The 16,994-nt window shown below is 39.1% G+C and overlaps 1 protein-coding gene across 12 annotated transcripts in view; it reads left to right on the plus strand.

Annotated features, from left to right (window-relative positions):
• The window catches only part of LOC121278175 (24-hydroxycholesterol 7-alpha-hydroxylase), a 48,444-nt gene that overhangs the window by 16,534 nt on the left and 14,916 nt on the right, over nucleotides 1–16,994 (plus strand). For 9 of the 12 annotated variants that reach the window (XR_005943069.1, XR_005943071.1, XR_005943072.1 and 6 more), the window contains exons 2-7: nucleotides 1,499–1,634; nucleotides 6,478–6,652; nucleotides 7,607–7,756; nucleotides 8,652–8,745; nucleotides 12,373–12,468; nucleotides 15,867–15,957. Coding sequence is in view for 7 of the 12 variants with exons in the window: in XM_041188326.1 (XP_041044260.1) it covers nucleotides 1,499–1,634; nucleotides 6,478–6,652; nucleotides 7,607–7,756; nucleotides 8,652–8,745; nucleotides 12,373–12,468; nucleotides 15,867–15,957 (742 nt within the window). In the remaining 5 variants the exon portion in view is untranslated. The remainder of the gene's footprint in view (nucleotides 1–1,498; nucleotides 1,635–6,477; nucleotides 6,653–7,606; nucleotides 7,757–8,651; nucleotides 8,746–12,372; nucleotides 12,469–15,866; nucleotides 15,958–16,994) is intronic. The other 3 variants (XM_041188332.1, XM_041188328.1, XM_041188331.1) reach the window with 3 other exon arrangements.

Below are 16,994 nucleotides of genomic sequence, written 5' to 3' on the forward strand. Positions count from 1 at the left end.
AAAGGCCAAAGTATAACTCGCAATGGGCTCCTCTTCCCACTCTTTCACCATTATGTCTGGTATCCCCCAAGGATCTATCCTTGGGCCCCTTCTATTTCTCATCTACATGCTACCCCTCAGTGACATAATCTGAAGGCACAGCATTAATTTTCACATGTACACTGATGACACCCAGTTCTACCTCACCATCACCTATCTCAACTCCTCCACTGTTGTTAAATTATTAGACTGCTTCTCTTATATCGGGTACTGGATGAGCAGAATTTTCTTCCTGTTAATATTGGGAAGACTGAAGCCATTGTTTTTGGTCCTTGCTCCAAACTCTGTTCCCTAGCTACTGAATGTATCCTCCTCCCTGACAACAGTCTGAGATGAAAGCAGCCTGTTTGCAATCTTCATGTTATATTTAACCTCAAGATGAGCTTCTGATCACATATTCTTTCCATCACTATAACTGCCTATTTCCGCCTCAGTAACATTATCTGACTTTGCCCCTGTCTCAGTATATCTGCTGAAACCCTCATTCATGCCTCTGTTTCCTCCAGACTTGACTATTCCATGCACTGGTTTCCCATATTCTACCCTTTATAAACTTGAGGTCATCCAAACCTCTGCTGTTCATGTCCTAACTTGTACCAAGTCTCATTTCCCTATCACCCCTATGCTTGCTCCCGGTCAAGCAAAATCTTGATTTTATAATTCTCATCCTTGTTTTCAAACCCCTCCAAGGCTTTGCCTCTCCTTATCCCTGTAATCTTCTCCAGTCCCAGAACCCTCCAAGATTTCTGCACTCCCTTATTCTGGCCTCTTGAGCATTCCTGATTTTAATTGCTCCAGCATTGGTGGCCAGGTCTTTGGCTGCCTAAGCCCCAAGTTCTGGAATTCCCTCCCTATACCTCTTTCCCTCTCCACCTCACTTTCCTCCTTTAAGATAGACCTTAAAACTACTTCTTTGACCAACTTTTGGTCCTCTGATCTAATATCTCCTTATGTGGCTCAGTGTCATATTTGGTTTTATAACGCTCCTGTGAAATGACTTGGGATATTTTATTACATTAAAAGTACTAAATAAGTACAAGTTGTTGTTGTTATATGCCCCAGTTGTCCTCAGCAAGCCTGAGCTGGAAAGGTAGTAATCCAAATCAACCAGGATTTCTGTTCCTCGCTCCACAGATGCTGTCAGACCTGCTGAGTTTTTCCAGAATTTTCTGTTTTTCTTCAGATTTCCAGCATCTGCAGTAATGTGCTTTTATCTCAGGATTTCTGCCGTCAGATAAAGACATAGTTCAGTTAAACTATGATGACCTAAAATCCAAGAGGAAGAATCATGAGATAAGCAAGAACATTCTTGCACTGACTGAATTAGCTAACAAAGCAGTATAAGTTGATAGCTCATTATCTATTAATTGTAATTGTATCTTCTCAAGAATAAAATAAACTTCTCAGATTGTGCTCATTCGTTCTGTTACATTTTCTCACAAAATGTTTTAAATTGTAGTACGGAGCCGTTTTTACTGTGGTAGCTGCTGGAAAGAGGCTCACCTTTATTACTGAAGAGGAAGATTTTGAGATATTTTTTAGATCTAAAAATGTTGACTTTCAAGAAGCAGTACAAGAACCTGTATGGCATACTGGTAAGACATAAAATGGAAAATTTAATTAAATGTATTTCAGTTTGAGATCACTCTAATCTGAATAGGTATTTCAGTCACTCAAAACTGTTCTGTCATTCTAATTAGATCATGTTTCCTTTCACTCTGCTCTCTCTCATACTTTGTGACCAGTTACCAACCCACGTCACAATGTTATGTGTGCTTTCATTTTGCTCATAACCTCTTGTGCGGAACCTAATCAAATGTTTTCTGGAAGTCCATAAAGACGACATCCATGGCATTCCTATCCACCCCCTTAAAAATATTCAGCTCCATTAATCAGAATGATCTACCATTTATAACTTCTTTGCACTTGTGTAAACTTTTGTCTTGTTACTATCTCTTACCTCATTTGTTTTACCAGACATAGAACTTTTATCCTTTTGTGGGGTGTACTGGGAATGCTTATGAAAGACTTTTCTGCATCGTTCACTTTTTCTTGATAAGAACAAAGTTTATTTTTAGAAATTACACGTCATTTTCAGATGCAAGATAAATTTTAGGCATCTGAATAATCAAACTGAGTCCCAGCTTTGGATTGTACCATGGAGACCATGATAGTTTATCCATTTGCCTAGATAATGAGTCCAATACAAATACATAAATTCATCTGCACAACAATTGAAGGGTATTGTATTGAAACCTACTCCAAGAGTACAAATCTCTGGCTTAAAGTCCCTGTTTCAGTGGTCTGTGTGAGGATATTCACAATGTTGAAATATCTAGATTAAATATTGCATTTCCTAAGTTTACACATTTATACTATACAGTTATACACAAGGGATCCACACTGTTATTTCATTTTTTACCAGCATTTTGCCAATTTCTTATACATGGATTTGCCATTCTGTAAAACATTATACAATATATATATACACTGTTCTTTATGATATAATATGCACTGAGGTTCATGTGTATAATTTAGATCTTTATACTTTTTTACACTATGTGTTGATAGTACCTTAATGGGGGTCAGTTGTGCAGCATTTGAATTGGGTTCTATCAATTTTTCTTTTTCAATTTGTAACAATAGTGAGTTTGATTGAAGACTGAATAATGGGAAGAATTAGATCTGTACTAAAGGACTTTAAAAATAGAATGAAAGTACTCCATTGACATTAAAATGAATATATTTGGTGAAAGCTGATCCATTCGGGCCAGGAAAGATTTTGTTTGATCCTTGATCCTTGCTCTTTATTGATTTAGTTGACCTCACTCTATTTGGTGACTGGGTAACAATTGATTTTGAAATCACCAAGTTAAGGAGGAGAAATCAGCCAGGTCACCACTTTAGGAAGTCTGTTGTTGTCTAGTGTGAATGAAGGATGAATACAGGATTGGGCTTGACTTTGTTGTTAACTGTAGTACAGTGGAACGCCAAAGAGTCAATGCCTTGAGAAAATTAAAAACAAGGTAAAATATCCATAAAGCTTCTCCTGATCTCCATTTGTTCAGGATTTCGAACCAGAAACAGTGAAGGAATGGTGATATACTTCCAAGTCAAGATAGTGAGTGGCTTCGAGGGGAACTTCCAGTGATTATGTTCCCATATGTTTGCCATCCTTGTCCTTTTAGATGGTAGTGGTCGTGTGTTTAGAAGGTGCTGCCTAAGAAGCCTTGGTGAGTCTCTGCAGTGCATTTTGTAGATGGTATGCACTGCTGCCACCGTTCATCGGTGGTAGAGGGAGTGAATGTTTGTGGATGGGGTGCCAATCAAGTGAACTGCTTTGTCCTGCATGGTGTCAAACTTCTTGAGTGTTGTTGGAACTGCAATCATCTAGGCAAGTGCAGAGTATTCCATCACACTCCTGACTTTTGCCTTGTAGATGGTGGAAAGATTTTGGGCTGTCAGGAGGTGAGTTACTCGCCGCAGGATTCCTAGCCTCTGACCCGCCCTTGTAGTCACAGTATTTATATGGCTAGTCCAGTTCAGCTTCTGGTCAATGGTAACCCCTGGGATGTTGATAGTGAGGGGGTTCAATGATGGCAATGCCATTGAATGTCAAGCAGCAATGGTTAGATTCTCTCTTGTTGGAGATGGTCATTGCCTGGCACTTTTTTGGTGTGAATGTTACTTGTCAGCCTCAAGCCTGGATATTGTGCAGGTCCTGCTGCATTTGGACAAGGACTGCTTTAGTATTTGAGGAGTTGCGAATGGTGCTGAACATTGTGCAATCATCAGCGAACATCCCCACTTCTGATCTTATGATGGAAGGAAGGTCATTGATGAACCAGCTGGAGATGGTCAGGCCTTTTGAATTATTATTGGAGATTAATTTTTTTTAAGCTTTTCTTTCCATCTGTTATCTATCACTCTTAATATCATAATTCTTTCCTGACTTTTATTTCATTTTCTGTACATGATTTTACATTGAATTAAATATTTTAACCTCCTAGTTCAGACTCTGTGTGACTCAAGAAAGGTTATTCAATCTGATTGGTTTAAGAAATACTCAGTTGCTTGCCCTGTTCAAACAGATCCCAGATCCACTGTAGAGAATGCAATAGTGGCCTCCCATGGACAGTAACTTGCTACTGAAAAGCCCATAAGGTGTCTGTGCGTGACTGCAAGTGTGGTGAACGGCAAGTGCCATTTGTTCACCATCAAAAGGGAAATCCAGGCCAACTTGTTTTAAAATTTATTTTCCTTCCCAATGACCTGGCTGAGGTTGAGATTAGGGCTTCATCATGTGAGAATTTGTGACAGTGAATCCTGTAATAATAAGATGCAACTAGCCACTACTCAAATATTCTGTGTTCAAATACACATCCATATAGTTTCTGATGATAGAAACTTTGCAATTTATTTGAAAAAACAAAATATTCATTTCTAAAGAAGATTTTTGTTCTATCAGAGCTAAGGGTAAGAGTCATTGGATTTAATTAGATGGGCATAATTTTAGAATGATGGGAGGGCATTCAATCCATCATTCCTCTGCCAGTTCTTTGAAAGAACTATTCAATTAGTATATCTTCCCTGCCTTTTCCCCTTAGCCTTGCAAAATTTCCACTTTGAGTATTTAACTAATTCACTTTTGAAAGCTATTATTGAATCTATTTCTACCACCCTTTTGGGGAGTGCATTCCAGATCATGACGACTTGCTGTGTAAAAATAGTTTCTCTTTATTTCGCCTCTGGTATTTTTGGCAATTACCTTAAATCTGTGTCCTCTGTTTACCAACTCTTCTGTCACGGAATACAGTTTCTCCTTATTTACTCTCATCATAGAGTCATAGAGATCTACAGCACAGAAAAAGGCCCTTCGGCCCATTGAGTCTGTACCAGTCAAACAAGCACCTAACTATTCTAATCCCATTTTCCAACACTAAGCCCATAGCCTTGTATGCCATGGCATTGTAAGTGCACATCCAAATACTTCCTAATCACCCTTTCAGGCAGTGAATTCCAGGTTCCCACCACCCTCTGGGTGAAAAAATTCTTCCTCACATCCCTTCTAAACTTCCTGCCCCTTACGTTAATCTATTCCTTAAATATTCCTGCCACTCAGCCAATTCTGGATCCAATTTGTCAAATTGCCTTGGATCCCATGGGCTCTTACCTTCGTTATCAGTCTCCCATGCGGGCCCTTATCAAAAGCCTTGCTGAAGTCCAAGCAGACTATGTCAAATGCATTGCCCTCATCTACACACCTGGTCACCTCTTCAAAAAATTCAATCAAATTGGTCAGACATAATCTCCCCTTAACAAAACCATGCTGACTGTCCTTGAATAATCCCTGCCTCTCCAAGTGTATCGAAACCGCTTATGATTTTAAACATTTCTATTAAATCTCACCTTAACTTGCTCTGCTCTAAGGAGAACAACCCTGTATTCTTTACTCCCTACACATAACTGAAGTCCTGCATCCCTTGTACAAATCTAGGAAGTCTCCCCTCCAACCCCGACAGTCTTAACAACCTTCCAAAATATGGTGCCAGCAATTGGACACCACACTCCAGCTGGAGCGTCATTAGCGATTTATAAAGATTTAGCAGAACTTCCTTGCTTTTATACTGTATGCCTCTGTTTATAAAACAAAAGATCCTGTATGTCTTTTTAACAGCCTTCTCAACTTGTCCTTTAAAGATTTGTGTATGTACACCTCCAGGTTTCTGTGTTCCAGCACCCTTTGTAAAATTATACCAATTAGTTTATATTGTCTTGCCTCTTTATTCCTACTAAAGAGCATCCTCGATTCTCTTGAGGGTCTCTGAACCATGGCTTACACTGTGATTTTACCATAGGGCAGGGTGAGGAGGCAGGCCTCAAGTCAGCCTCATCTGAGACAGGGATTGAATCCTGTGGTGTCTGAAGCACATGCTAGCTGTCTAGCCAACTGAGCTAACATGCACCCCCTGCTCCCCTTATTCTGCATTGGATTGCATCTGCCATATGTCTGCCAATGTTACCAGTTTGTCTGTGTCCTCCTTTAGTTTATTACTATCATCCTCACTATCATCCATACGTTGTATCATCTTGAAAACTTTGAAATAATGCCCTGTGCACACAAGTCCAGGTAATTAATATATATCAGTAAGCCGAGCGCTCCTAATACTGATCCCTGGGGGAACACTGTTTTATACTTGCTTCCAATCTGAAAAATAACCATTCACCACTACTCTCCCTTAGCCAGTTTTGTAATTACTCTGTCGCTCTCCTCTTACTCCCATGGGTGTCATATTTCCTAATAAATCAATTATGTGGTACTTTATTAAACACCTTTTGAAAGTCCATCTGCACATTTACTGCATTACCTCCATCAACTCTTTCAGTTACTTCATAAATATAATAAATTTATAAGATGTTTTTATTACTTGTCAACAGCTTCTATTAGCAGAAAGAGTTTTTATAAGAGCCACACGGCAGTTCATGACATGTTGAAAGGGAGATTGGCTCCATCTAGATTGCACCTGTTTTCTGCTAATCTGTCCAAGGAGTTCTGTGAACATCTCATGTACCTTGGAACCAGGGGCACTGATAACTTGTATGACCTCATCTGGTAGGTAACTGCAACCACAACTTCATGCAAAAAATGCTCTGGAATGTTCACATGCTACAAATACTGACTTCCACGATTGTCCATCTCAACTATGTCATAAAATTGCTGATTTTTGTAAATGCTACTTTAACCTTTGCCAGGCTTGGAGATATCCTGCATATTTTTCAAAACTATACATTTTGCTATTGAGAGAGTGTACATGATGAGGACACCTAGACAGAGTAGGCTGGCCTGATAACTAATGTGTAATGAAACCATTCAAGTTTCTTTCAAACAGTGGAAACAACTTAATCTTAGGGAGTCTTGTCCGACAACTTAGAGCTATATTAGACCCTAAATCATCTTGGTGACTCTTTTGTAAACCCTGTCGAATGCAGCAATACTTTTTTGAATATGTGATGCCCAAAGTTGTTCCAATATGGCCTCAAACATAATGCAGAAAATATATGGTGACTTATTTGGACACAGCCAAATGTTTGCATCTCAGTAGTTGAATGCCTTTGATAACAACTTCTCATTGAAAGATATTTGTCCTTGTTATGCCACCTAACATATAAAAACACAATATTACCTGATGCAAGAGTTGTTAAAAGTTCTGATGGAATCACCATCAATTTATTTTCACTGCGTAATTTTATGGGAATATTGACTGCCTTATTTGAACTCAAATATTTGCATTTGTGTTTTTTACTTGTTTCAGAAGCACTGTTATTCACAGGGACAAAAGCGTCCAAATGTAAACTTACACAGTTACACAAAATTAAGACTGTCTTATTTAGCAAAAATAAGATCAAGAACATAAATAAACATGGCTGGACCTGCAACAAGCCTAGCACATTATTCTGTTCAATAAAATAAAGGATCATGTTATTCATATTTTTATGTAGAATTTTATTTTTCAGGAAATAATGTAATCCTTGTACAAGAAATTCATTTTTCTTCACTTAATGACAGGCACAGTATGTATCCTGCAGTTGTGAACAACCTGTTTGGAAGAGGCATCTGCCCAACCGATAGAAACACAGTTAGAGAGTTTGAAGATCACTTCCAGAAGTTTGATAGAGATTTTGAATTTGGTTCCCAGTTACCAGAATTTTTACTAAGGTAAATAATCCATTCTATTTGATGCATGTATTTGGAGTTAGAATTAGCAGGGATGAATTTTCTATTGGGGTTCTCATGCTTATTCACTGCAACTTTAGCTGCAAAATCCTTAGAAATATGGTGTAAACGGTGAACCTAAGTAATTAAAGCTTCAGATCTAGGATATATTAAGCGTTCAATAGCTCTGAGTGTCAATTGCTGTTCTTGTTCCAGCACTGTAGTATAGAATTGTAGAAATCTACCCACAGAAGGTAACCATTTTGCCCATCGCGTCTGTGCCAGCCATAAAAGGGATGTCCCACTTCCTGGGGGATTCTTGGTCTGTAGCCATGTAGTTTGCATGGAGGTGCATGAAGTGCATATTCAAGTAATATTTAAATATGAGGGTTTCTGTTTCACCACCCCTTCGTGCAGTAAGTTGAAGACGCACACTATTCTCTGTGTGAAAAATGTCTCCTCAACTCTCTTCTAATCCTTCTACCAATTATTTTAAATCTGTGCTTCTGGTTATTGACCTCTCTGCTAAGGTCCTTCCTATCCACACTTTTTAGGCCCATCATAATTTTATAAACCTCAATTAAATCATCTCTCAGTCTCCTCTGTTCTAAAGAAGACAGTCCCAGCCTATCCAATCTTCCCTCATAGCTAAAATTTTCCAGTCCTGGCAACATCCTCATAAATCTCACCTATACCTTCTCTAATGCAATCACATATTTTGTAAGCTCTCTAGTGAGATCACATCCTGGTAAACATGGCAGACAGTTTCTGTTAGACATTTAATGACTATCATATTGATAGTGTAGTGCAATGGTTTCCATGACAATCATGCAGCGACCCTTCTTCATCTAAATAAGTAAAATTCTTGTCTGCTTATCATTTCAACTTTTATCTGCAGAGACTGGGCTAAATCCAAGCACTGGCTTCTGTCTTTATTTGAACGCATTGTAGCCAAGGTTGAAAAGATGAAACCCGTCGATGATAGCTCAAAGGTAACACCGGAATTTCTATAACATGAGCCCACCTTAAAGTAAACACCACCAAAACTGGATCTGTTTATTTGAGTGTGGTAAGCATATTAAAACATAGAAACACTATTCTGTATGTTTCCTGTTTACACTGAAAATATCCTATCATTCAGGCTGGATTACAACTGAATAGTGTTTAAATGAATCAGTAAGATGGCTCGGTGAGGCGTTGGTGATTTTATTATATATTAAAATAAATTCATAGAATCATTTATTATATTGAAACAATTTTTTCAGCTAATTTCAAAGTTGAGAAGCTGATATAGGTAGTGCTCACTGATCTTGTATATTTCAATTCTGTATAAATTTTGATGAGCCAACAAACTGGCACATTTCAGGGAAAGGAATACTGTATTTCTTACACTGGAGTAAGAATATTGATACAAGTTTTCTCTGTAGTATATATCCCTTCCATAGATTTTTACCTGACACTTTTTATATAGAACTCTGTTCCTTTCATCTTTACTGATCTTAGTTTAACACAGAAATGTGGAATATACTGTCAAGTAAAGCAGTTTATGATGTTTTAAAAGAGCTGGATGAACATTTGCATAGGGATGGATTGAGGACTATGACAAGAATGTTATTGCTAGCCTACACAACATTCAATGATTTCTACGATGATCCTTGAGTTGCCTGGAGCTTGGAAATGTCTCACCAAAAAGTATTGAGATCTGGAATGAATAATGTAGAATGTAAAGTTAGGTACATATTCTCTTGATTTCTCTTTGTGGGAATAGGGAGAAACTTTGCAAAATCTTTAAATATAATGGGGTGCATGTCATCTATGGAAGGAATGGCTTTCTTGTTTTGTAATATTTTTATCTGCTTTATTGCTGGGATCATTTCATCATTTCAACAGTTTTATTTCCTGACTATATTTACATTATACGAGCTGAGTAGCTCCGTTAGTACCACTCCTGCCTCTGAGCCAGAAAGCCTTGAGTTCAAGTCCCACTCCAGCGCTTGTCTAATGAAGGAGAGTTCATACAGCCCAAAGCACGCTGTCAATCAGCTTGTAAAATCCAATACTCCACACCATTCTCCAAGGGAGACAAGAGTGCAAAAGTATGCAAAACAAATAGTTTACATTATATCCAAATGTGTACAAAGACTTATACGTAAATGAAGAAAGGGCCACAATTTATAATCTATTTAAAACCATTGAACCCTCTAGAGTTCTTAAACCCATAATACTGTTTGTACTTACAGCAGACAATGAAACTGGGGTTGAGTACAAATGGAATTGCTGGTGGAGTGACTTGTGAAAAGTATTTCTGTCATTAGTAAAGTAATTCATTTATTTGGGAAATATTTAATGAGAAGGTATAACTTTATGTGACCGCAAGCGTAATAAATTGTTTCTTTTCTGGTAATCAAGAGTTAGTGGCACTTTCTAACTGAAATTAAAAATGCACCTCTGCGTTGTCTGTTTAACATATGCAGAGATGTCAATATATGTTACACAGCTTTTGTCTGTGGAAACATATTTGCATAATGTTTTCATTTGAATTGGCCTTACTAAAAAAAGACAAAGTGATCATTGATTTTCCTTTACATTTTTGAATCTCCACATTTTAACTGGTTTGGTTAGCCTAGTATAATCACAATGAATATCTGTAATTTCTTATACACATGAAAGCTTTACCTCTGAACTCTGATTCTTTCCTAGCGTGACGTTCTTACTTGGTTCTTATTTCAATCAGTTTGTTTTCCAGTGGTGTACTACAGTGTCAGGGAATATGAACTTACCACCTATGAGTGCTATGATGGGTTCGCTATTTGGCATTTGCTGTAAATAATTAAACTCTCAGTAGGTCAAAACTATTTCATGCTATTGTGTAGGACGATGCCTTACTTATAAAGCAGAGACCATAAAGATTAATGAGTTATCAAATTCAAAACAACATCTGGGAAGGAAAATGACTTCTCTAATTGTATTGAAGAGTGAGGTGTTACAGACAGGATGGGTGTTAATTTAAACAGCACTAATTTCTCTGTTCACCAGCCATCCATTAACAGAAAGGTGTTTTGATTTATTTCCCTTTTTTTTAGAGTGGCATATTTCCCAATCCTTCGGCTTTAGTGCGATTTAATTTTCTATTAATAATAACCCCACAGCAAACTCAAGATAGGATGAACTCAAAGGGTTACTTTATTTGCACACACGCAAAATGCGAAAAGGGGGTTCACAATGTCCCCGTCACTTTCAGATAGTAAAGAGAGGGATAGAGAAAAGAAAGATTTACAGTACAGAGGCTACAGAGGAAAGAAATGTTGTTTTACATGGGTTCCAGAGCCAAGGTTCAAAGTCCAGTGCGGTATTGCTTCACGGAGATTGGCGGGCTGAAAACCAATGTTGTAGAATTCACTTTTCTGGTGCTGTTGATGTCACACAGTGAGATAGGTGTGCAGAGATTATTCAGTCTTCTAGGTGATGGCACAGAATTTCCGACAGATGGAAGTATAGATGGAGCCAGGTGTCCAACCTGGGCCAGAGCTCCTTTTCAGTGAGGCTGCCAGTTAGATGGTAAACAGCAGACTGAGCTTTTCAGTTCAGCAAGGCAATATTACTGCTTCCACAAGCCAGAGGTCCATGCCATACGACTCCCACCTGTCCAGACTGTCTTTGACAAAGGATGTGTATCTGTCTTCTAGGTCCCTGAGATTGTTAAATGTGTCAACCATTCAGAATTGAGAGGAAGGTTATGGGGCCCATTGTCCTAGCAGACAAGCAGACTCCTTCCTGTTGACCAGTCCGGGTTATGAAATGCAGAAGGCCTTTGTATAGTTTTTTTTTAATTTGGCCTGTGCAGCCCTCAAGAGGTCATTAGTGGCTTGCCAGAGATAATGATGTATGAGTTTCCCAAAACTGGCAAGCAGCTCCTTTTGTTCAGGGGTCATAGACAGACATAGATTTGGCCATTTTAGGGATCTTTGTTCAGTTTTAAAATCTGAGAAATAGCCATAAGGATATATATATTTATAAAAATATACAGTGTGAGATCTCAGTCCCTCACAGTGGCCTCCAAGATTTGTTGCCATAATTTACTCCCAGAAAGTATCACAAAAACACATTAGTCTTCAAGTATCTTATAATTCCTAAATGAAAATAAATTCACATTTTCTATTTTTGTCCTCCAATGTGTTGAAATGTGGCCATTACTTAGTTCTTGCATATGAGACGAAAAGACTTTGGGTGAGAAATATACAACATAAAATCTTATTTGTGGTTAGTGTTCTCTATGATTATCTTTGTCATCAAACTGCATTCTTCCTGCAGTAATTTCTGGAGGTTTAGTATTGGGAAATGAGGTTACAAGCATGGTGACATCTACAGGCATCTTGATACATGGACTAGCCAATAACTGATAAAATAACTCCTTGTGAAAGATGAATTTCAGTTAATTTTTGACCTGATTTCTTTAGAAAGTCAATTTTGTCCTTGCTGCTGTTAATGCCTATTCTGTATATATGACATTTTTTGGGGATGGAACTTGTTATTCCTGTTTAGTCAGTTTTTTCTTTACTTTGCAGTTAAAGTATTATTATTTAAGTAGTGTTAACACCATAAATTTATATATTTTCCAGACTTTGTTGCAGCACCTTTTAGATACTTTGAATGGTAACTCTACTGCTAATTACAGTTTATTGATGCTCTGGGCTTCCCAAGCCAATGCACTTCCTGTGAGTACTATATTGAAATATCAGCTGACGTTTTCCTACCCAAATAAACCAATCAAAATGCTAGCAGTTGTGAAATTATCCAGACTTTGAGATGCCTATGATGCTTGGTTTGCCTCTTTGGAAAATCTGAACATTGTATCAGTCGTGGCTCAGTTGATGGCACTCTCACCTCTGAGTCACAAGGTTGTGGGTTCACGTTCAACTCCAGGGTTTGAACACAACAATCTAGGCTGCTACTCCAATGCTGTACTGAGGGAGTGCTGGACTGTCAGAGATGCCATCTTTTGGATGAGACCTTTAAATGAAGTCCTGTCTGCTATAAGGTGGATGTAAAAGATCCCGTGGCACTATTTTAAAGAAGAGCAGGGGAGTTCAGGGGAGTTATCCCTGGTGTCCCGACAAATATTTATCCCTGAACCAATATCACAACAACAAATTATCTGGCAATTATCATATAGTTCTTTATGGAAGTTTGCTGTGCATAACTTGGCTGCCGCATTTCCTGCATTACAATTGTGACTGCACTTCATGGGGAGAATTTTCTCCCAGTCGGGGGGCTGAGCAGAAGCGGCTTTGCATGGCAGGCCAATTAAGGCCCGCCCAGCACGACGCGCACCCGGAAGCGCTGAGCTGGGGGAGGAGGCTGAGCCGGAACCTGCACTCTTTCGCACATGCGCATGTAAGAGCGCAGAAATCTCCCTGAGGCACAGAGCCGCCTCAGGGAGATTATTTTCTTTATCAAATTTTTTTTTTTAAATATATAAAATTATTCAGACATGTCCCCTCAAGTGACAGTATCAGATGAGCGAGGTCATGTCAATGAATTTTAATTAAAAAATTTATTTGATTTATAAAGTCTTCATGATACCTCGTGCCACCCGTGGATGAGATTTCATGATAAATGTGAAAGCCGCCTGGGTCCTTTGTCTGCCCGCCAACCTTGAGGTTGGATGGGCAGACTTGTTAATTGTTTCAGTTACTTTTTAAATGGCCTTAGTAGGCCTTTGACATTTCGGTGGGCATGCAGCCGACTCCGAACTGAAGATCAGAATGATGCGTGGTGACGTCGGGACAGACGCCTGACGTCACCGTGCGTCATTTTACACGTCAGTAAGCAGGGCCTGCCCCCGCTCGCCGACCAGAAGATTCAGGCCCATAAGTACTTCATGGGCTATAAAGTACTTTGAGACATCTGGTGGTTGTGAAAAGTGCTATATGAAGGCAAGCTTTTGCAATCTGAGTCAAGATTGGTTGCAAAGTGCTTAGGACCAATTTATTTTTAGGATTCAAGTTTTGTATTTTATTTGGAATAAGTTTTTCAGCTACAGGTATTTTTGGAACGAAAAGTAGTCCTTCCTTTTGAGTAGGATTTAATAGATTAAATTATTCTAATTTTTTAAATTTGTGTTTTAAATGTGAGCATCATTGGAAAGGCCAGAATTTATTGCCCATCCCTCCTTGCCCTTCATAAGGTGGTGGTGAGCTGTCTTCTTGAACCACACATCTGGCATAGGTACACCAGGATGCTATTATAAGGGAGTTCCAGGATTTTGACTGAGCAACAATGAGATATATTTCCAAGTCAGAATGATAGGTGACTTGGCAGGAAACTTGAAGATGGTGGTGTTCCCGTTCACCTGCAGCCCATGTTCTTCTAGGCAGAAGAGATTGTGGGTTTGGAAGGTGCTGTCAAAGGAGCCTTGGCGAGATGCTGCAGTGCATCTTGTAGATGGTACACACTGCTGCTACTGTGTGTTGGCGATGGAAGGAATTAATGTTTAAGCTGGTGGATGGGTGGCGATCAAGCAGGCTGTTCTGAATGCTGTCGAGCTTCTTGAATGTTCCTGGAGCTGCACTCATCATCCAGCTAAGTGGACAATATTCCATCACACTTCTGACTTGTGCCTTGTAGATTGTGGACAGGCTTTGGGGTATCAGGAGGTCTGTTATTCACTGCAGAATTCCTAGCCTCTGACCTACTCTTGTAGTGACAGTTTATATTATGGCTGGTCAAGCTTCTGGCCAATGATGATTCCCCAGGATGTTGATGGTGGAGGATTCAGCAATGGTAATGTTGTTGAACATCAAGGGGAGATATTTAGATTCTCTCTTGTTGGAAATGGTCATTGCCTAATACTCGGTGTGTCATGAATTTTATTTGCCACACATCAACCCAAACCTGAAATGTTGTCCGGGCACAGACTTCTTCAATATGTTAAGAATGTGAGGTTTTATAAGATGGTTACGTTTTAAACTATCTCTTTTAATTCAGGGTGAAAAGGGAACATGTGACCTCCTGCATGTTCTGCCCATGAAAAGCATTTACCATGAGGACAGGGGACCCAAGTCAAGTTCTTTTGAAACCTAAGTGTTAATTCTAACACCCCAAAAAAAAGGCAGAAGCAGCTGGCCTGGCTTTCGGCAGGCTTACTGTCTCAGAGACTTGAGATAGGGAAATAGAGTATGTCCTGGAGAGAGAGAGAGAGAGAGAGGGACAGCAGCTGTTGAGGTCAGCAGAGGGAAAAAGGCTGTTTTCTCTGTTAGCTACCAGATAGAATGCAGGTGGGAGGATGTTCTCTGGTGGAAGAAATGGAACCCATAGAAATTTAAAGGATTCGGAAGATTCTTCCTGATGTGGTCAGGAGAAGGAATCACCAGAGTGAATGAAAATTGGTTTGTTATTTCTCAGAAGACTGAGGGAAAGGACTTTCGACAGTCACTGGACATTATGGCACAGCAAAATGGGGAGAAGCGAGCCAGTTGGAAGCTGGGGGTAATTTTGGACTGCTTCCTGTAAAGACTGCAATTCTGCGGAGACCATGCTTTAATGGATAAATGTGGCATGGGGTTTTCGAGTGTGTTAAAAGGCTAATAAGGAATGTCTTTTCTGTATCTTAGTGTATTAGTTGCCTACTAAATAATGTTTAGTCAAGGTTGATTTTAGTTTTTTTTAATACAGTAAAAGTCTTAAAATGTGAAATCTTGTGTCGCTTTGAGTTGATCACAAAGAACATCCCCACTTCTGACCCTATGATGGAAGGCAGGTCACTGATGAATCAGCTGAAGATGATTGGGCCTAGGACACTACCCTGAGGAACTCCTGCAGCGATGTCCTGGAACTGACATAATTGGCCTCTAACAACCACAATGAATTTCCTTTGTCCTAGATAAGGCTCCAACCAGTGGAGAGCTTTCCCCCTGATTCCCATTGACATCAGTGCCACTGCTTTCAATTTTAATTGATGACCTAAGATAGACGAATCGGTTTTGCTTATGTTTAATCTAATAAAAGGTGCTTTGCTGAATTAGCTGCAGATGTTCTATTACTCCAGTACTTGAGCTATCAAAAGTGAACATTGTGCATGTATAGTATCATTGCTGCTGTTGCTCTTTTCCAGATCACATTCTGGACTCTCGCATTTATTATTTCAAACCCAATTGTTTATCAGACTGTTATGAAGGAACTCTGTTCTGTCTTTGGTGATCAAGGTAATTGTTTAAAAGCTTGACTGGAGAATAAGAGCATTTTGATTATCATAGATTATAAGACGTAATGCATAGACGAGAGTCTATTTTCTAAAAATGCTATCCAGATTACAAAGGTACAGATTGCCCTGTGATTTTCCACAATTCACATCAAATGTATGTGGTTCTGATGCATCTCTGATGTTCATTTCCTTCACTAACAGTGGTTTCCTGACTTACGTGACCTTTACTTCTCTATGGGAAAAAAACTCAAGTAAAGGTGACTTGCTAAAGGTGATATATCAGTGCAAATCGTTGTGAAGAATATATATAGATTCACACGCGCAGTCTTAAGCCAAATAAAAACGTTCAGGGAGAGGATTCCTCAATGATTTTGGACTTGTGTAGAGTCATGGAATCTTACAGAACAGAAAGGACATCATGCCTGTGTTAGCTCTTTGAAAAAGATACGCAATTAAGACCCACAACTCACTTTCCTCCCCCAAACCCTGCAGATTAGTTCCTATAAATACACGCCCATTTGCCTTTCGATAGTTCCTATGGAATCTGATTCCAAAAGCCTTTAGGTAGTGTCATAACAACCTTTTGTGTGAAATTCCACTTCATTTCCGCTCTCGTTCTTTTGCCAATTAATTCAAATTTATGACTTCTAGTTGTTGGCCCACTTGCCAGAGGAAACAGTTTCTTCCTTTCAGAAATTTGAACAACTTCACTAGGCCTTCCCTTAGCTTTCTCTGTGCGAAGAAGGACAGGCCCAGGTTGTCCAATCTCTTTACATAACTGAATCCCCCATCCCTGGTATCATCTTGGTAAACCTCCTCTTCACTCTCTCCAAGGCCTTGACATCTTTCCTAATGTATGGCACCCAAAACTGTACACAATACTTCAACTTAGACTAAACCAGTGATCTGCAAAGGTTTAGCATAGCTTCCTTGATTTTGTATTCAGTGGCTCTGTTTACAAAACCAAGTATCCAATTCATTTTATCCACTGCCTTCTCAACTTACTGTGCCACTTTCATAAATCTGTGAATATGCAGC

Source organism: Carcharodon carcharias, chromosome 5 (genome assembly GCF_017639515.1).
Source record: "Carcharodon carcharias isolate sCarCar2 chromosome 5, sCarCar2.pri, whole genome shotgun sequence".
Taxonomy (NCBI): domain Eukaryota; kingdom Metazoa; phylum Chordata; class Chondrichthyes; order Lamniformes; family Lamnidae; genus Carcharodon; species Carcharodon carcharias.